Raw genomic sequence first — 18,677 nt, forward strand, 5'->3', positions numbered from 1 at the left:
GATCCCTGTCTTTAGTGGACTATGAGCTCCCTGTCTTTAGTGGACTATGAGCTCTCTGTCTTAGTGGACAGTGATATCCCTGTCTTTAGTGGACAGTGAGATCCCTGTCTTTAGTGGACTGTGTGCTCTATGTTTTAGTGGAATATGAGTTCCATTGTTTTTAACTGTCTTTAGTGGCCAATGTGCCCATTACCTTGGTAAATACATAAACAAAGCCTGTATGCGAGTCCATCCTATCTATAAACCAGCTCAGAGTACATGTGCTCCAAGCATCAACCTTCACACTGGGATGTGTTTTGTTCTCATCTATCACTCGATAGCCAAAAAATCCATGTCTCTGAAAAAAACAGAAATTAAGAAACCAGTGACTTACTTTGATAATGTGGTCATTCACTTGGAGTCCAGTCTTCTCTGCTGACCCCCCTTCCATGACCTTTGACACCACAATGCCCTCAGTGCCATCTTCAGTTTTTCGACTGTTATTGTTGTCATCGTCTTCAGTCTGCAGAAAAAACAAAAGCATCGTTAACCTTCCCACTGTTTGTAATCTACATCCCACTGATCATCTGTAAGGAACATGTCACTGTCATGAACCAGGGTGTAGAATCGCCATAGGAACAGGACAAAAGAGCTGTTTCACATGCTATAGAGCAGTGTGACGAGGAGACTGCTACATTATAAACCCCAGGACTCCCCACACTTAGCGGCACGTTCAGGCCAACAAAAGATAACGAACCAGTTTCACCTAATTAATACAATGCATGATGAAAACATTGAACTTGACTCATTTTATTATGCCAACATCAAAGAAAAATGCATCCCTCTTCTGATAATCACGACATCTTAGTGATATGTTCAATGACCACTGAGAGGCCGCAATCTTGGGCATGGCTCGCTCTCCTGACCTTTTGTCCACACAGAACAATGGGACGTGATGATCCGAAAACAATACCCGCCATAACCACCGCTTTATAATTGACGGCCATCTCAGGATAAAAGAAGTACCCTTCCGCCTAATGTAACATACCATAGAATTAAATGTTTTTATGTCAAATTGATAATCCTGGGTATAACATGCATCAGCTCTCCCTGTCCATTTTACAACGACACAAAGCTGGAGAGGACACAACTAATTGAACAGAACATCAACTTGTAATTGTTTTATTTCCATGTCTCGTTCAAACTACTGTTCAGTCCAATTTCTCTTAATCCAATATTATCCTTAGAAAAACACTGAAGATTACTGAAACGATTGTTATATTCATGGTAGTCTGACTGGACAGAATAACAACAGATATCTGTCTGTGTTAGAGAAAATCAAGAAAATCTTTTCATACATATGTAAATACTGACACAAAGATTAATGGTCACATTTCTGTTTTCAAACTGAAACTCTACATTATTTTTTATTAGGATTTTCTTTAATCGGAAGTTAATTTGGCACATAATACATTTGTTTTCCAACTGAAACTACATTATTTTTTATTAGGCTTTTCTTTAATCGGAAGTTGATTTGGCACATAATTCAGAGTGTTTATGTACAAATTCTAGATTACGTGGGATTTTTTAAAAGAAATTAAGCTTGTCTAAGATATCTGTAATGAGTATTCCTTTATGGTGGACTAGATGGAGGCATGCAAATGTCCACTAAAAGGTTTAAAAACAAAATGAAATTATCTTGGAATAATTGTAAAAATGGAACGGGTAAAATCTGTGAACTCTCTTTTAAAATCTTTAAATCAGACACATGACATTGTAATGACTTTATTCAAAGGGACAAGGCAATGAATGTTTAGTGTAGAATGGAGAAAAGTGATCACATAACATCGAAGGCCCCCTATCCCCATCATATAATGATCAAATGCTTTTTTTAAGCTTGAATGAAAGACGCAATAGGTTCCAAATTGGAAGCTAACTTTCTTTGTTAAAAACAAATTAAAGTAGCTAATTGCTTATCGGGTGTTAGCAAATGTGTTTTAAAATGGAGATGGTCATTACGTGAGTCACAGGGCTTTCCTGTAGCTCCAGCACCATACCATGACTGGAGGGCCAACTATTTAATTCCTCGATTACCAAAAAAGATTTAACCAATTTCACAGATTTTACACACTTATAACAGACATTAGATAGTCAGCAACACTTGGCAACATAATCAACACTCTTTTCCGTCCCTTTAGCGATGTCCAGGATGAGTCATAATGCCAATACCTGTTTTCTTTAGCTTTCTTTATCCGCTGGATCCAAATTAAATCTCAGAACTATTAACTACCATCTTATTCTTCCAAAACAAGCTTTGTATCCCTGGGAGTTCCACTGCTCCCTGTTGCCGTAGCATCGTTAGTCACATGATAGATGAACGAATTAAAGACAGCCGAGACAGACTATACCCAAAGGCAAAATTTCTACAAATGATTTCAGGAAAGCCTGATAAAATAAAGGCGATGGAATTTGGGCAGCAATGAGTCTGAGGATGACAAACTGTTGCAATGTCACACAATGATCTACCAAGGGACCCTAATAGTCCACATGTGGGGGTAACCATGTAATTACTATATGAATAATTAATTAATATACAGTATCCGGAATTTATTTTGGAAGGAAAGAAATCCTAATATATATATCTGGTTATAAATCTTACCCATTACTAAGGCGCATTTTTCTTTTACTCAGTCTAAAACATAATAACACAGCCCTATTTGCAACGAAAATTTGCTGGGATTAAAAAGGTGATGGATTTTTTTCCTTTCGGAAATTAGGGCCTAATGCTTAAAGCGATGATATTGAGATCCTCTGTCTCCTGCTTTGCTGACAAGCATGGCACTCAATATGCCAAGGGGAAGCCACAGGAAAAGAAATGACGCCAAAGAGATGTCGCTTTCTTTTCCGGAGAAAAAAGAATGACTCAGATTTAGTGTGAGTCAAAAGATTTCCAGTGTTCCTAAATTGGCTTATATATACAAACCATACTTTACATAGATTTCTCCGAGATGGTTATATTCTGTACTGAAATCAGCCGAGCCTTTTATTCAACCCAAGGATCTGCCAACACCTTCCAGTAATTATACATCTATTTGTAATTCTAGTTGCTGAGGAAACACAAGATTACTCCTGGCAGACATGTTTCTTTAAAACAAGAATGGACAGGTATTACCCTTCATGCATAATGAAAAAAATATTTACATATATGCAATAAAATGATTAGAATGTACATGGAAGTTCAGTTACTTGGAAAGGAAGTGTTTAGAAAATAAAAATAACAATGCATGCATTACAGAATGGAAAAAAAATGGAACAAATTTTTCAATTCATACTTCCAACATTTCAATACAGATAATCGATTGTATAACTTACCACAGTAACAAGATATACACATTTCTTTCATACCTACAGGTGTAATATTGGTTTACCCATGCAATAACCTTGTGCGTGGCTACCCATGTAATAAAGCAGCATGATTTGATTATGACATCACGATAAAGAACAATGGCATGACAATAAACAATAAGGTTGCTATTTCCATGTATTGAGAATTCATTATCAGTCATTGTTTTCTTGAAAAACAAAGCATTTTAAGTTATGAATTTTCAAAATGGCAGAAGGTCTGAATGCAAGATAGGAAAAAAGCCAGGTAGGAAAGAAAAATAACCTTTCATATGTGGGTATAAAGGATATAAATACCTACCCAGGGAATCACAAAATATGATCGAGTCTTACAGTACTAGACAGCTGCAACATATCCAAGTAACAGTGGCCAACAAGTGTATGTGTACAATACTTTTATTTTCTAAAAAATATAGTCTATTTCTAATATTGTTTAGTCTACCAGTGGCATATATTCTATATACACCCTAGTCTTAACAAAGTCTACATCTTATCAAAAAGGTGCAGCATTTCTTTTCACGAAGAAGTGATATTGATTTTTTTTCATAAAAAAGCATGACATGAAATCACAATTCACATTACAGCTGAATGCTATCAAAAACATATGTCACAGCAGCCATAGACAAACCTTCCTTAATGTAAACGATATTTCACTATTAAGTGATATCGAATAATAACCCGTTATGATCAGGCAAAACCAAGGTGGGTACAATATATTTACACCAGCATTTAAAACAGTTTATTTTCTTTAATATCCCTTGATGTCCAGAAATAGCTTTACTAAGCTTTGATCAGCTAATCCATTATTATATCTATTTACCGAGCCGAGTCAGGATCAATGGCCGAAGTCTGGTAACCCGCGCAATGTATCTCACATCTCCTGATCATCCTATACTTATACACATCTAAATGTCAGCAGCATTTAGACCCAATACTATAATTCACCTTAATTGTTGAGTAAATTGTGTAAATAGGGCACCATTCAGTTCTCTTGTTCCAGATAGAAGCAATATTTGACAGCTTTTGATTGAAATTAATGTAAAATAGAAGACAAACAGTAGCAGATATGAGGTATAAAGCTGGACTTACTACAGACATCAGAGGCAGGGAGGAATCATGACAGTTCAGTACTATTAATTATGTTGTGTTACTGTGGAATGAATGACATGAATGTTTACTGTCAAAGACTTACACCACTCACTTGGTCTATAAAATCCTGTGCTGGCAAAGCATCGTCATATTGAATGATTTAAAGTTTTCTAAGACACTGTTACAATTGTTTTACTGGTTTAAACACCTCCCAACAGCCTTTGGAATATGAGGATGGATGTCAAGGAGACACCCAACAGCCAGGAGCATATGAGGATGGATTTCAAGGAGACACCCAACAGCCAGGGCATACAAGAGCGGGTGTCAAGGAGACACCAACAGCCAGGAGCACATGAGGATGGATGTCAAGGAGACACCCAACAGCCAGGGCATACAAGAGCGGGTGTCAAGGAGACACCAACAGCAAGGAGCATATGAGGGCAAGTGTCTAGGAGACACCAACAGCCAGGGACATATGACGGCAAGTGTCTAGGAGACCAACAGCCAGAGACATGAGGGCAGGTGTCAAGGAGACACCAACAGCCAGGGACATATGAGGGCAAGTGTCTAGGAGACACCAACAGCCAGGGACATATGAGGGCAGGCGTCAAGGAGACACCAACAGCCAAGGACATATGAGGTTAGTCGTCAAGAAAACACCATTAGCCAGGGGCATGTGAGGACAGGTGTCAAGGAGACACCAACAGCCAAGGACATATGAGGACGGGTGTCAAGTAAACACCATTAGCCAGGGGCATGTGAGGGTGGGCAACAAGGAAATAAAGAAAGAATAGCAGAGAGAACAAAATGGAAAAGACAAGAAATAAATACATATTTCCATTATCCAGTTAGTAATACAAACTACTTAATATTGCATATCTAGCAGATGATATGGTGAGTGAATGGTGTAATATTGTATATACACCATTACATTAATGAACTGGAACTCATATTCTAAAACATTAAATGAAACTCATTCCAAGAAATGAAATTTAATATTTCTAATGTATATAATGTTCTGTGTGGAGATAAAAAAGACAGGGGAAAACTGTAAAATCTGTCCATTCATTAGCGGTATCAATAACAATATTTTAGTATTGTTGGCTTATTTCTGGGCTATAAAAGTGACTAGACAGAGATAATAAATGGAACAAGCTAGAGATGCCATTAGAAACCATTTAGTGTTCAATTTCCCATCGGTAGAAAGCATTATCTCACTTCCAGCAATTATTTATTTCCAATAGCTTGTATTTGTGCTGGATTTCAATTTCTTGGGAATTTGATTAGTTTAAGAATGTACAGCTATTTACAATTGACAGTAAATTGTCGTCGCTCAGTAAAATTCCAAGGACATTACAGATTGTATGGCTTTACTTTATAATCAGTAATGGAGTCTTTTAAACCTTGGCGTTTATGACAAGCAAAATGTGTAGTCCTTGAATTAACACTACCTGCAGTAAATAGTTACTATGAATAAACTAATTTTGGCGGTAATCTTATTTTTTCTCAATTACATTCCACTAGATTATGTTTGTGATAATCATAGCTTTTATCTATTGTTTTCTATGACAAATATCATTGGTATATCGATGTGTGCTATACTTTTTAAATTTGGTAATGCGGTAAACTTATAGATCACATCAAAATATGTCCATGTACTGCTTAAAGCATCTAGCCTTTGAGCTTCTCCAATATTCCTTCACTTAAAATTTCCATTGGAAAACATTACAGAATTTAAGTAAAGTTCCATAACTTTCATCTGTAAGAGAACAGAGAAAAACATATTCCTGCTGAGTTCCCCGAAGGAATCCAATTCGGGTCTCCAGCATGATAAACCATGGCTCTACCACCTGCGCTAAAGAAGCATTCTCCGTCAGCTGAGTGACAGAGGCCATATTTAATGGACAAGTCACACTGACCTGTTATTCCTTTTATATATCCTTAAATCAAAAATGCTTTCCTATGGTAAATTTCAAGTTAAGGAACTTCCTTTAGTCAAGCATTGATGAACTTGGACCGGTTCAGATAAAGGTAGCTACTAGTACTAGAGTGATATTTCTCTATGATTAAAGTTTGTCTCCTAATGCCTCTGGAAGGGCGAGTAAATCCTCCATGGAAGTGTTGCACTTAGGTCATTTACCAGACTTAGCTATGATAAATAATTAATTTCAAATACTCAACACTTATTCATACCCCAAGATAATTCCTCATCCAATCTCAAACTTCAAAACAAAAGCGAAATAAGTGTAATAAGAGAAGTATATAGGAGTAATATATGGTACCAGATCAGATATAGAACATAATCGTCTCAGAATCAGATTCTAATTTAAACAGGTGATTATGGGATAATTATATGAAAATTACAACAATTAGATATTATAGAAATACAGTGGTTTTTGGTGGAGTATTCACGTAACCTTCCATCCCCAACACCCACTCCCTCCTAAAGACGCCCGGCAACCGTGAAATGAAATCACACACCAGGAAAATTTTAAGCTGTGAAAGTTTCAATTCAAAAGATTTTAACATTTTAGCATGAGTGATTTCCAAAGGAGAGAAGATTCCTCCCGAACCTCTTATCTTCAGAGATATACAGAGTACAGTCAGTACGAATGAGGGGGAGTTGAATGACCATGTCAACCATTGACCTTACACAACAGAAAAAGACAGGTTATCTTTCAGACTCATAATATTTGGCAAATCCTGAACAAGAAACAAATTAGGGAACTCATCAGATTTTTACTTTTCAATATGATTTGTCATCAGATACAAAGAAGTATGAAGTGATTTGCCTTTCATGGTTCTGCATTTAGAGAAGACTAGATCTTGACATGTAATTCAAGCACTGAGCTGATCTTGCAGACTATAAATGGGTCAATGTCATGACAACAGAACCAGACTGAGATCAGTCTATGGTATAACACCCATAATTAGGTTTTATGATCAAAACCATGTTCCTTTCCATCTTTATACCATGTTAAAGTGACACAGTGAAGTATCTGATGTTCCCTGTAATTCCTTCTGCTGATTTACGAGGCTGAGGGAAGAAAATGACATGTTATAAGATGTTACAGGATTATACACAACATGGTCCACATCACAATCAAATAATTTTCCTTTGTTAGCTTTCTAATTGGATATCATCCCATTTTTTATATTGTGTCTTCATGAAATTACCCCCTTGTCATATTTCTTTTCAAATCCACCAAAAGTCGCTGCAGTAACTATCCACTAAAAGAAGCAAAAGCATGAAGACAATAAACAGGGCCAATGTAAGGCTGACATTTTGACTGATCTCAAAGGAATCTATGAAAAAAATCAAATTCATTCCATTGTTTGATCAAAATAGGATATGGAAATTAAAGTGTCATGAAGGAAACTGACCTGTAGTGTTTGTACAGGGTTAGTATTATGTTACTGGTTACACTAATTAAACTGATGGACATCCAAATACACCAGTGACAGGGGACGGACAGACGATGGATATTTCCCAAATCATTTGTGTTTTCTGACGTCTACAGATCAGAAATGAAAATCTGGAAAACATTCTTTCCAATTTATTTTATATTTTATTGAACAATTATTTGTTTATTGAGAATATTTTCCATGGATAAAAGATCCTTTGTTAAAACATCAATGTATCATGATCACTGACCAACATAAAACAAGGGTCTAAAGTATCCAGAGTTTTATAAGAAAATCATCCAACTGCAATGGTTTGGTAAAGGTTTTAGACAATAGTTTCTTATGACATGTCTTCATTATTTAAGATCCATTGAAGTTTTGTGCAAAAGCTGTCTTACATTGAAGGTTTGAGTAGAAAGATGTCTTACATTGAAGGTTTGGGGAGAAAGCTGTATTACGTTGAAGGTTTGAGGAGAAAGCTGTCTTTCATTGAAGATTTGGGGAGAAAGCTGTATTACGTTGAAGGTTTGAGTAGAAAGATGTCTTACATTGAAGGTTTGAGGAGAAAGCTGTATTACATTGAAGGTTTAGGGAGAAAGCTGTCTTACATTGAAGGTTTGGGGAGAAAGCTGTTTTACATTGAAGGTTTAGGGAGAAAGCTGTCTTACATTGACGATTTGAGTAGAAAGATGTCTTACATTGAAGGTTTGAGGAGAAAGCTGTATTACATTGAAGGTTTGAGTAGAAAGCTGTATTACATTGAAGGTTTGAGGAGAAAGCTGTGTTACATTGAAGGTTTCAGGAGAAAGCTGTATTACATTGAAGGTTTAGGGGAGAAAGCTGTGTTACATTGAAGGTTTGAGGAGAAAGCTGTATTACATTGAAGGTTTGAGTAGAAAGCTGTATTACATTGAAGGTTTGAGGAGAAAGCTGCATTACATTGAAGATTTGAGTAGAAAGCTGTATTACATTGAAGGTTTGGGGAGAAAGCTGTATTACATTGAAGGTTTGAGGAGAAAGCTGTGTTACATTGAAGATTTGAGGAGAAAGCTGTATTACATTGAAGGTTTGAGGAGAAAGCTGTATTACAATTGAAGGTTTGAGTAGAAATCTGTATTACATTGAAGGTTTGAGGAGAAAGCTGTATTACATTGAAGGTTTGAGGAGAAAGCTGTATTACATTGAAGGTTTAGGGAGAAAGCTGTATTACATTGAAGGTTTAGGGAGAAAGCTGTGTTACATTGAAGGTTTGAGGAGAAAGCTGTATTACATTGAAGGTTTGGGGAGAAAGCTGTCTTACATTGAAGGTTTAGGGAGAAAGCTGTATTACATTGAAGGTTTGAGGAGAAAGCTGTATAACATTGAAGGTTTGAGTAGAAAGCTGTCTTACATTGAAGGTTTGGGGAGAAAGCTGTATTACATTGAAGGTTTGAGTAGAAAGCTGTATTACATTGAAGGTTTGGGGAGAAAGCTGTATTACATTGAAGGTTTGAGTAGAAAGCTGTGTTACATTGAAGGTTTGGGGAGAAAGCTGTATTACATTGAAGGTTTGAGTAGAAAGCTGTATTACATTGAAGGTTTGAGTAGAAAGCTGTATTACATTGAAGATTTGGGGAGAAAGCTGTATTACATTGAAGGTTTGGGGAGAAAGCTGTATTACATTGAAGATTTGGGGAGAAAGCTGTATTACATTGAAGGTTTGGGGAGAAAGCTGTATTACATTGAAGGTTTGAGGAGAAAGCTGTATTACATTGAAGGTTTGGGGAGAAAGCTGTCTTACATTGAAGGTTTGGGGAGAAAGCTGTTTTACATTGAAGGTTTGAGTAGAAAGCTGTATTACATTGAACGTTTGGGGAGAAAGCTGCATTACATTGAAGGTTTGAGAAGAAAGCTGTATTACATTGAAGGTTTGAGTAGAAAGCTGTATTACATTGAACGTTTGGGGAGAAAGCTGTGTTACATTGAAGGTTTGAGGAGAAAGCTGTATTACATTGAAGATTTGGGGAGAAAGCTGTATTACATTGAAGGTTTGGGGAGAAAGCTGTATTACATTGAAGGTTTGATGAGAAAGCTGTATTACAATGAAGGTTTGGGGCAGAAGCTGCATAACATTGAACATTTGAGGTTAAAGTCATCTAACATTGAAGATTTTGGGCAAAAGCTGGTTACTAATAAAATATTCAACAGAAGACCTATAAAGAAAGCTTACTGATAATTGAAGACTTGTCAGAAAGATCTCAAACATCTGAAGATTAGGTAAAGATATAGCGTTGGAAATTTGTAAAGAAAGCTGCACTTACATTTTTTTGTAGATTTGGTAGGAAAACCTTTGAAACTAAGATTTGGTAGGAAAACTAATTTTACATTGAAGATATGGTTAGAAATCTCTTACAATGTCTGAAATAAACATATGGTAACAATTTTTTTTATTTTCAATAAATGCTTAGTTAGTTGTTTCCTGAGATACAAGTTTTAAAGCTACGTCGTATTTTTTCTAAACAAATGCTTTGAGGGGCATCATTCTTACAGTATATTACATTATAATGGGTGGGTCGGGCAGGGGGTGGAGGGTGGTGGTCCATTTAGAAGCTGTCATGTCCTCGAATTACTGTCATAATTTCTATGTGAGGCACTGGTCCATCATTAACAAATGGGCACAGAAAAAAATCAATATTTTTCCTCATTTTGCATAACAAATGAATAATTTATATAACCTTACAATATTTGTGATCACTGAAATGATTACTGTTGTTATATCAAATGTATTTTATTTTGTATGAAAATAAGATATTGATCCTTTAAAAAATAAGAAGAATATTGTTATTAATGCTTTCAATCTTTCAATTTTCTGTCATTATCCACATTTACAATCATTAAAAATCAGAACTTTCTAGAAAAACCCAAATCACATCCAAGATCTTGTTTCACAAAACGTAATTTAGAAGCTTGCAATGTCCTGTAAACAAGATTTAGTTTCAAAGCATCTCAGGATGATAAAATCTGAAACGAAGAAATTATCCTTAAATTGATCTAGTGTTTCCATTTACAGAAGAATGCCATTCAAGTCATATGACTAATTAAAATTCCATGTTAGAAATTCCTTAAAGCATGGCCGAGTGACAGTTGACACCATATTACATCACGTTTCACGCGCAACTGCGGTATTGCAAAACATGATGGGGTGTTTATTTTAAATTCTACACGTGCAGACATGCATGTCCTGTGTGCGTCTGAAAAGCATGTCCAACGAAGCAGTTGGGTCGCCATTTCAGACACTACATTTCTAAAGATGCTGCGATAACAATCAAAGAGAAGAAAATATGTCAAAGTAAATAAATTGAAAGAAATCAAGAAAATAAATATAAGTATATGTACTTACCGAAAATCCTCCCATGATGTTAAAGCCGAGCGAGTTGTTGAGCCGCCAGAGGGTAAGTTTGAGTGAAGCGGAATACACGTCTGCCTGAAGAAGGAATTGTAAGACAGATGGTTAGAAGAACCATTGTCAACGTGGTAAGACTAGGCCAGTCACAATTCTACAAGAGTCGCCATGACTTGTTTGATGTTAGTTTCTCCAGATCGATAGCGCGAGCAGGACGTGACATTGTCCACACGAGAAGTGGTCACGTGCAAGCCAGCAGCCCGTGCTATTGTTTCCCGCCAATACACCATAGCATTGCCTAGAGTTATAGTACGTGCGTGTTTCGCCATAAATACACACTTATCATATTACAGAGTAAAACTTAAGTGATTTCTCTAGTTAGGGACACGAAATCTTCCAAACAATCAGGATTTGCCTTTTTGTTGCAATACTTGATTGTCTTTTTGCACATTTAGAGATGTTTCATTAACAATGTTTGGCGCCAAAGCGGGAGTAATGTGTATGGTGTAGATATACTTAATCGTCACTTCTGACGTCAGTTAAGGCAATGTAGGCATTTAATTCTGCCACTGCGTTGTTTTAGATGGTATTAAGTAATGTATTCGAATTTGTGACGCAAAAGTAATATCATTTCTGTTGAATATAAACAGGCATCTAAAGGTAGCGCACAGGGGCCTGACAACAAAACACGCCAAAAGGGTCTAAATTATTAAAGCATTTGAACAACACCCCTGTGTATTACTGATACCACACAGAGTTGTTAATACGAGGGAAACACTGGAATCTTACGTTGATATGGTATTTGTTGATGACATACTGTGGAATAATATCTAGATTAATCAGAATCTCATCGATTTTCACTGCAGTTCAACCCTTTGATAGACAAGGACATAATTCTAAGCGACACCATTTTACCATTTATTAAAATAGTTACATCATCAACTCAATTCGACTACTAACCTCGCGAGGCTTGTCATCTTACTGTTCGAAATCTAACATAGACAATTGGTACATCCTAAAGCTACACGGACAGGAAAATGCTGTTTTATTTCCATGAAAATGTAAAAAATAGTCTTTTAATACCTTGGTTCCCATATAATTGTTATTTAGTATTCGTTTCATATCTACCAAGGAATGCGTTGCACAAGTACTAGAGCAGATAATATGTTTGGAAGTAAAACATATTATATATAAATTAACACAACGTTTCTATGGCACAGACATCTTTTTCGAGTGTCACAATGTTTGTGTTGATCGCTACGGGTCTCTGAAGTGAAACAGAGATTGCATACGATGTAGACAATAACAATACTGACAAGTGTTTGTAGACAATAACAATGCTAACTAGACCGTAATATCTACATATCAAATGCATAGCACTTTGTAAATATCCCAGAACAGCGTCCATTGTACCGTCCCCCGAGATTCTCCCTACTAACGATACAGACATGGTAGCCGCAATACGACCCGTGATATATCTACTGTTATATACACACTGGTATTACTGTAACGATAGCTGGACAAATGTCATTACAGAGAGGCGATTGGTAATGTAAATCAATCCTGTTATACTGGCAATTTAAATGCAAAACCAAGAGAAATCCGTCAACGAGGCCACAGTTTAGCCTATATGACTACCATGGAAAAGTATAAGCACAGTCAGACCATGCGTTCCGGTATGGCAAGCGTCATCTTTAGGTCAAGTCTATGTAATGTCGTGTTCTGTAATGTGGACCCAGGTGATACTGAAACCGTCAGATGTATTAACGAGCGTCGAAGGCAGAGGTTTACCTGCTGATTTTTGAAACTTTACAAAATTAATTTAGGAGATATATGGCCGACTTAAACAGTGGAGGAACCATCTCTGACCTTCATCCTTTTCAGAGCACTGTACTTTTGGTGACATTGTAAAATATCATTCATAAAACCTGTCTTATTTCACAAAAATATTCTATCATTGGTATCAAGTATATTTTGATGTTGTTAGTATGTGTCCTGAGTATGTGTATATAGTTGAAGTAGCATACTGATATTAAAAAAACATTAACTTTGATATACAATAACCATAGTAACCCAAAACCAAGACAACCCATAGGACCAATAAAACAGATCCATCAAGCTGTGAGAGCCAATCAAACCAACTTTAGAGTTTCCGAAGCCGACCAACTCCTGAATCTTACTGACTGAGAAGGATATAGGTACATTTATATCGTACCAAGTGAAACATACTTATTTCGAGTTTATGCGGTCATTGAAAAACAGCCAAAACAATTTAATATATATCGGAATTGTTTAAAGTTTTTGTTTAACCTTTTCTAAAAATTTCTATAACGTTGAATACTTTTTCTTTTAGGGCTGCATTGTTTTTCATCCTTTGGCCGGACAATGATGAAGGCCAATCTGCCCTCATGTCCTCGTTCAAGGTCGCCTGAGAGGAGGAACTGTTTTTGGTGTCGAGACAAAGCCTTGATGTTTAGTGTCCGTTGTGAATATATCTTACGGTATGTGCTTTTCGCAAAAATGTAAACCGAAAGGAAACAACGACCTTACTCGTATCTTACACAAACTGTTGTTCCTGTCATCAACTGTTCGGTATTGTCTTTCGTCGGAGAGAGGTTCCGTGTTTTATTCCCTAATACGGTGTTCCCTGTCTCGTGCGGTATCAAAGACAAGGTATTCGTGACGTGTCCTCGTTAGCCCCACATCATGGCGTTCAGCTGTTACAAAGGAACCACGGTACCCAAACCGCAGCCCACCCGGCCCACATTCGGTACCCTTAACACCATAACTGTCATCAAGATTGATTTCTTCAAAACGTGATGTGTATGCTTGAATGCAAAGATTCGTAATCATTACGGAAAAACTGCATGCCACACTGCACTCGGCGACTGTTCCGAACTAAAACCTATTTTTCATATCTGTACTAGCTATAATTATACCTCATTGTTTTACAGACCACACACAACAACATAATCATCTTCTCCCAAAAATCATTACTTCTTCAAATGTCAGCATTGAGCAGATTTTTACCAGAACTCCATATCACATTTGCAAAATACCGTAGTGAAGAACTCTTCATACAAATGCTAAGCTCATTACAAATTTCCTCTTTACATATTAGATGTATCTAGTGATTCAAAGGTCGTGATGCCATTGTCATATTGAATATTTTAATTGCCGATTCTTTTAGCGTAAAGGAACATTTTCCGAGACCAATGTTTCAGGTAGGAGATGTAAAATGTACAACAATGTATGGAGAGGAACATCGATAGTACATGTATTACTGAAGACGTGTACGATGTCAAGAGTTTATGTGATTGGTAGTTCGCCCATGTTTATGCTACTTCAACGAGTAGTGTTTGGGAAAATGAAGTCTTTTCACTCTACATATAACACCAATATTGTGCATGTTTACCATATGAAGATAATCAATCTTGTATTTCAAGTTTGTTAAAAATATCAAAGGGAACATCTATCAAACGCTTGCCATCATTCACACGCTACCTGTGTTTCTACCCGAGTTCCTACCTGTGTTTCTACCAGTGTTCCTACCTGTGTTTCTACCTGTTTCTACCAAGTGCATACAAATTTCTGCAAAAGAATACTAGGGGTAAATAAAACGACAGTTAATGATTTTGTATATTTTGAATTAGGCAGGTTTCCATTATTCGTAACTAGAAAATTAAAAATTTTGAAGTATTGGCTAAAATTGAAAAATACTTCAAATTGTATACTAAAAGCTTGTGTAGAACAAAGAATGGAAATGAATGATGAATGGATAATAAGTATTAAAAATGAGCTAGAAAAATAGGTTTAGCTTATCTATGGCATGAATCTGTCGTTGATTGTTATACTTACAGTATTATTGAGAATAGAATTAAAGATATTTATAAACAAGAAATCATTAACAGAATTAAAAATATGTCAAGGGGATCATTATACCAACATTTAGTTGATAACTTTTGTCTGCAATTTTATCTTACTAAGCCTATCGATTCTTTGTATAAAAGGGTATTTCAAGAATAAGACTTTCTACACATAATTTAAATATAGAATATGGCAGAAAACGAAATATACCAAGGTTAAATAGATTATGTTCTTGTTGCCATTTAGAAGAAATTGAAGACGAATTTCATTTTTTACTACAGTGTCCATTTTATGCAGAAATTCATGCAAAATATATTAAGAAGTATTATTATACAAAACCAAGTGTTTTTAAATTGATTAAATTGTTAAGCGTTAATAATGTAAAAGAACTGAATAAAATTGGAAAATTTATTCAGTTAGCTTTCAGGAAAAGGGCAGAAAAACAAAAAGGTTGATTGTATATTATTAAAGTTTGTAACTTATTTTCCATATACAATATGTCTGAATTATCCTGAAAATACCATTACTATTATGAACACTCTCCGTCTGTCATATATTCATCTAATTGTACGTACTTGTATGCATTTATATCTATACACATGTTGTAATTTTCTCTTATGGGCTGAAAGGCCTAAGGAATAAACTTGAAATGAATTACCTGTGTTTCTACCAGAGTTCCTACCTGTGTTTCTACCCGAGTTCCTACCTGTGTTTTCTACCTGTGTTTCTACCCGAGTTCCTACCTGTGTTTCTACCTGTGTTTCTACCAGAGTTCCTACCTGTTTTTCTACCCGAGTTCCTACCTGTGTTTCTACCCGAGTTCCTACCTGTGTTTCTACCAGAGTTCCTACCAGAGTTCCTACCTGTGTTTCTACCCGAGTTCCTACCTGTGTTTCTACCAGAGTTCCTACCTGTGTTTCTACCCGAGTTCCTACCTGTGTTTCTACCTGTGTTTCTACCCGAGTTCCTACCTGTGTTTCTACCAGAGTTCCTACCTGTGTTTCTACCTGTGTTTCTACCAGAGTTCCTACCTGTTTTTCTACCCGAGTTCCTACCTGTGTTTCTACCAGAGTTCCTACCTGTGTTTCTACCTGTGTTTCTACCAGAGTTTCTACCTGTGTTTCTACCCGAGTTCCTACCTGTGTTTCTACCAGAGTTCCTGCCCGTGATTCTACCAGAGTTCCTACCTGTGTTTCTACCTGTTTTTCTACCCGAGTTCCTACCTGTGTTTCTACCAGAGTTCCTACCTGTGTTTTACCTGGGCTCACAGATCGACGTACTAATGTAGTTCAATAGTATGACTTCTGTTCTGTGAGATAAATGATCCCACCCGACTGGGTAGCGTTCTCAGTATGATAAATGACTGAAGACAAGAGTGATAAAATTATGTTAAAAAGTTTGTGTACAGTCCCGAATAACGTCACTCACAAGTCGCTACAGTTAGTTTTGGTTTGATTTGAAAGGTTAATCGCTTACGCCGTTACATCCATTAGCTGTGTGTATTACAGGTGGGTATAGGACCAGCGTCATTTCAACCTTACCTTTGATGTATGGCCTTTTATACCCTCCAAACAAAGCTCCCCCACCCTTTACGAGGCCAGTCCTTGTGAGCGCCACTCCAGTCCATTGGTGTGTGTATTTTCTCACCACCATAAGCGGTTCGTTATTGTTTTCTTATTACTTTCTCTACAGGGTCGTCCATCTGTATACACCGATTTGTCAGCTTACAACTTAAACAAGCTCTCTAATTCATAACTAATTTGCAACCTAAACTCCATGTATTGTGCAACTTTCGTTGAATACTACATACTTTCAAGTGATGAAAATAAACGCCGTTGAGAAAAGACATTGAAAGGAACATATTTTAAAAGTTTAGTCCAATACCATATAATGTAAAACTTAAATCATGTAAAATTTAAGACGATAGAATGCTAACACATTAAGCTCTACCTTGAAACTCGACACGAGTTTCCGTTATAGTACGGTAAGTTGTGAGAGATATTGACGGCAGATAATACTAATAAGGCAGAATAACGTGTGCGACTCCTGACCTCATATGTGTGGATAAAAACAGCACATACCGCCACCGAGAGGTCGAAATATGAACTATTTGATATCCAACTCGGATATACAATTGTGTGGAGTTAGCTTCAATGGAATTTTGTTTAATTAGTTTTTACGAATTCTTTTGTTCCGAATGCACTTTGAGTGACTTTGCGGTTTAGAGTTTATTGTACCTCTGTCCTGGGATCAAGGAAAACTTTTAACCACCAACGTAGATACCAAGCTTTTAGGTACCGCGACGCTCCTTCACTTCTGTGAATGGAGAGATTTATATTATCGCAATTCTGATGTATGGAGAGTTTCCATAGCCACCATTGCTGATGTTTTGAGTGTATCCCGCACATATTGCTGATGTTTCGAGATATTCCCCATACAATGTATCCAGCCACCATTGTTAGTGTTTTGAGAAACTCCCCATACAATGTATCCAGCCACCATTGCTGATGTTTTGAGAAACTCCCCATACAATGTATCCAGCCACCATTGTTGGTGTTTTGAGAAACTCCCCATAAAATATATCCAGCCACCATTGTTGGTGTTTTGAAAAATTCTCTATACATTATATCCAGCCACCATTGCTGTTGTTTTGAGAAATTCCCCATATTGTATACAGCCACCATTGCTGATGTTTTGAGAAATTACCTGTATATTGTATCCAGACACCATTGCTGATGTTTTGAGAAACTCCCCATACAATGTATCCAGCCACCATTGCTGATGTTTTAAGAAATTCCCCATACAATGTATCCAGCCATCATTGCTGATGTTTTGAGAAATTCCCCATACAATGTATCCAGGCACCATTGCTGATGTTTTGAGAAATTCCCCATACAATGTATCCAGCCATCATTGCTGTGCTGAGTGATTAGGACGAACGGCAAAAGTTTCTGAGATTGGTTCCTTTACCGTTTTTCTTACTTTTAGCGAATTTACAACAAGTTTATGATTTTATTTGTCATCCGAGACGTTCAGAAAAATGGAATTAGTATCATTATATTGTTTTGCTATAGGAATTTATCAAAGATTGATGCTAGTCTTGCTATTCCTTTGTTCCAAGACAAAAGATTTAAATAAACTAATTTGATACCATTTTCGATATCAGAACACCTGTGAAGCCATTTTTGATACCTATCTCCACATTCAACTAAACGTAATTCATCTTTTTTTTCGAAAAAGGTCGCAAAAAGTGAAGGATGTCACCATCATATTCAAATCAAGCCGAAGAATATCATGTTTCGAGTCCTAAAAGTGTCTAGCCAAAGACAGACGCCCGAAAGGCAGGGTAATGAGGGAGAAGTGCTGTCATATGAAAAGAACGGAAGGAAGCTCTTTGGAAACTGCACACACGGACTATCATTTACGGCTTCCTGACCCCCTCCCCAGCTACCCCCATGACCCAGACACCCAAGTGGTTATTGTTTTAGAATTAGTAGACGTTTCTACTCGTCTCTGTCCTAAAAAACACGAGTGTGTGTCCCGGAGCAAGACT

General features: G+C 36.7%; 1 protein-coding gene across 4 annotated transcripts in view; it reads right to left on the reverse strand.

Moving 5' to 3' along the window:
* LOC117331919 (E3 ubiquitin-protein ligase PDZRN3-B-like) overlaps positions 1 to 18,677 on the reverse strand; it is a 191,628-nt gene that overhangs the window by 167,905 nt on the left and 5,046 nt on the right. For all 4 annotated transcript variants that reach the window (XR_004533694.1, XR_004533693.1, XM_033890899.1 and 1 more), the window contains exons 2-3: positions 11,255 to 11,338; positions 374 to 502 (exon numbers count right to left, since the gene is read on the reverse strand). Coding sequence is in view for 2 of the 4 variants with exons in the window: in XM_033890899.1 (XP_033746790.1) it covers positions 374 to 502; positions 11,255 to 11,338 (213 nt within the window). In the remaining 2 variants the exon portion in view is untranslated. The remainder of the gene's footprint in view (positions 1 to 373; positions 503 to 11,254; positions 11,339 to 18,677) is intronic.

This window comes from Pecten maximus, chromosome 7 (assembly GCF_902652985.1).
Source record: "Pecten maximus chromosome 7, xPecMax1.1, whole genome shotgun sequence".
Taxonomy (NCBI): Eukaryota; Metazoa; Mollusca; class Bivalvia; order Pectinida; family Pectinidae; genus Pecten; species Pecten maximus.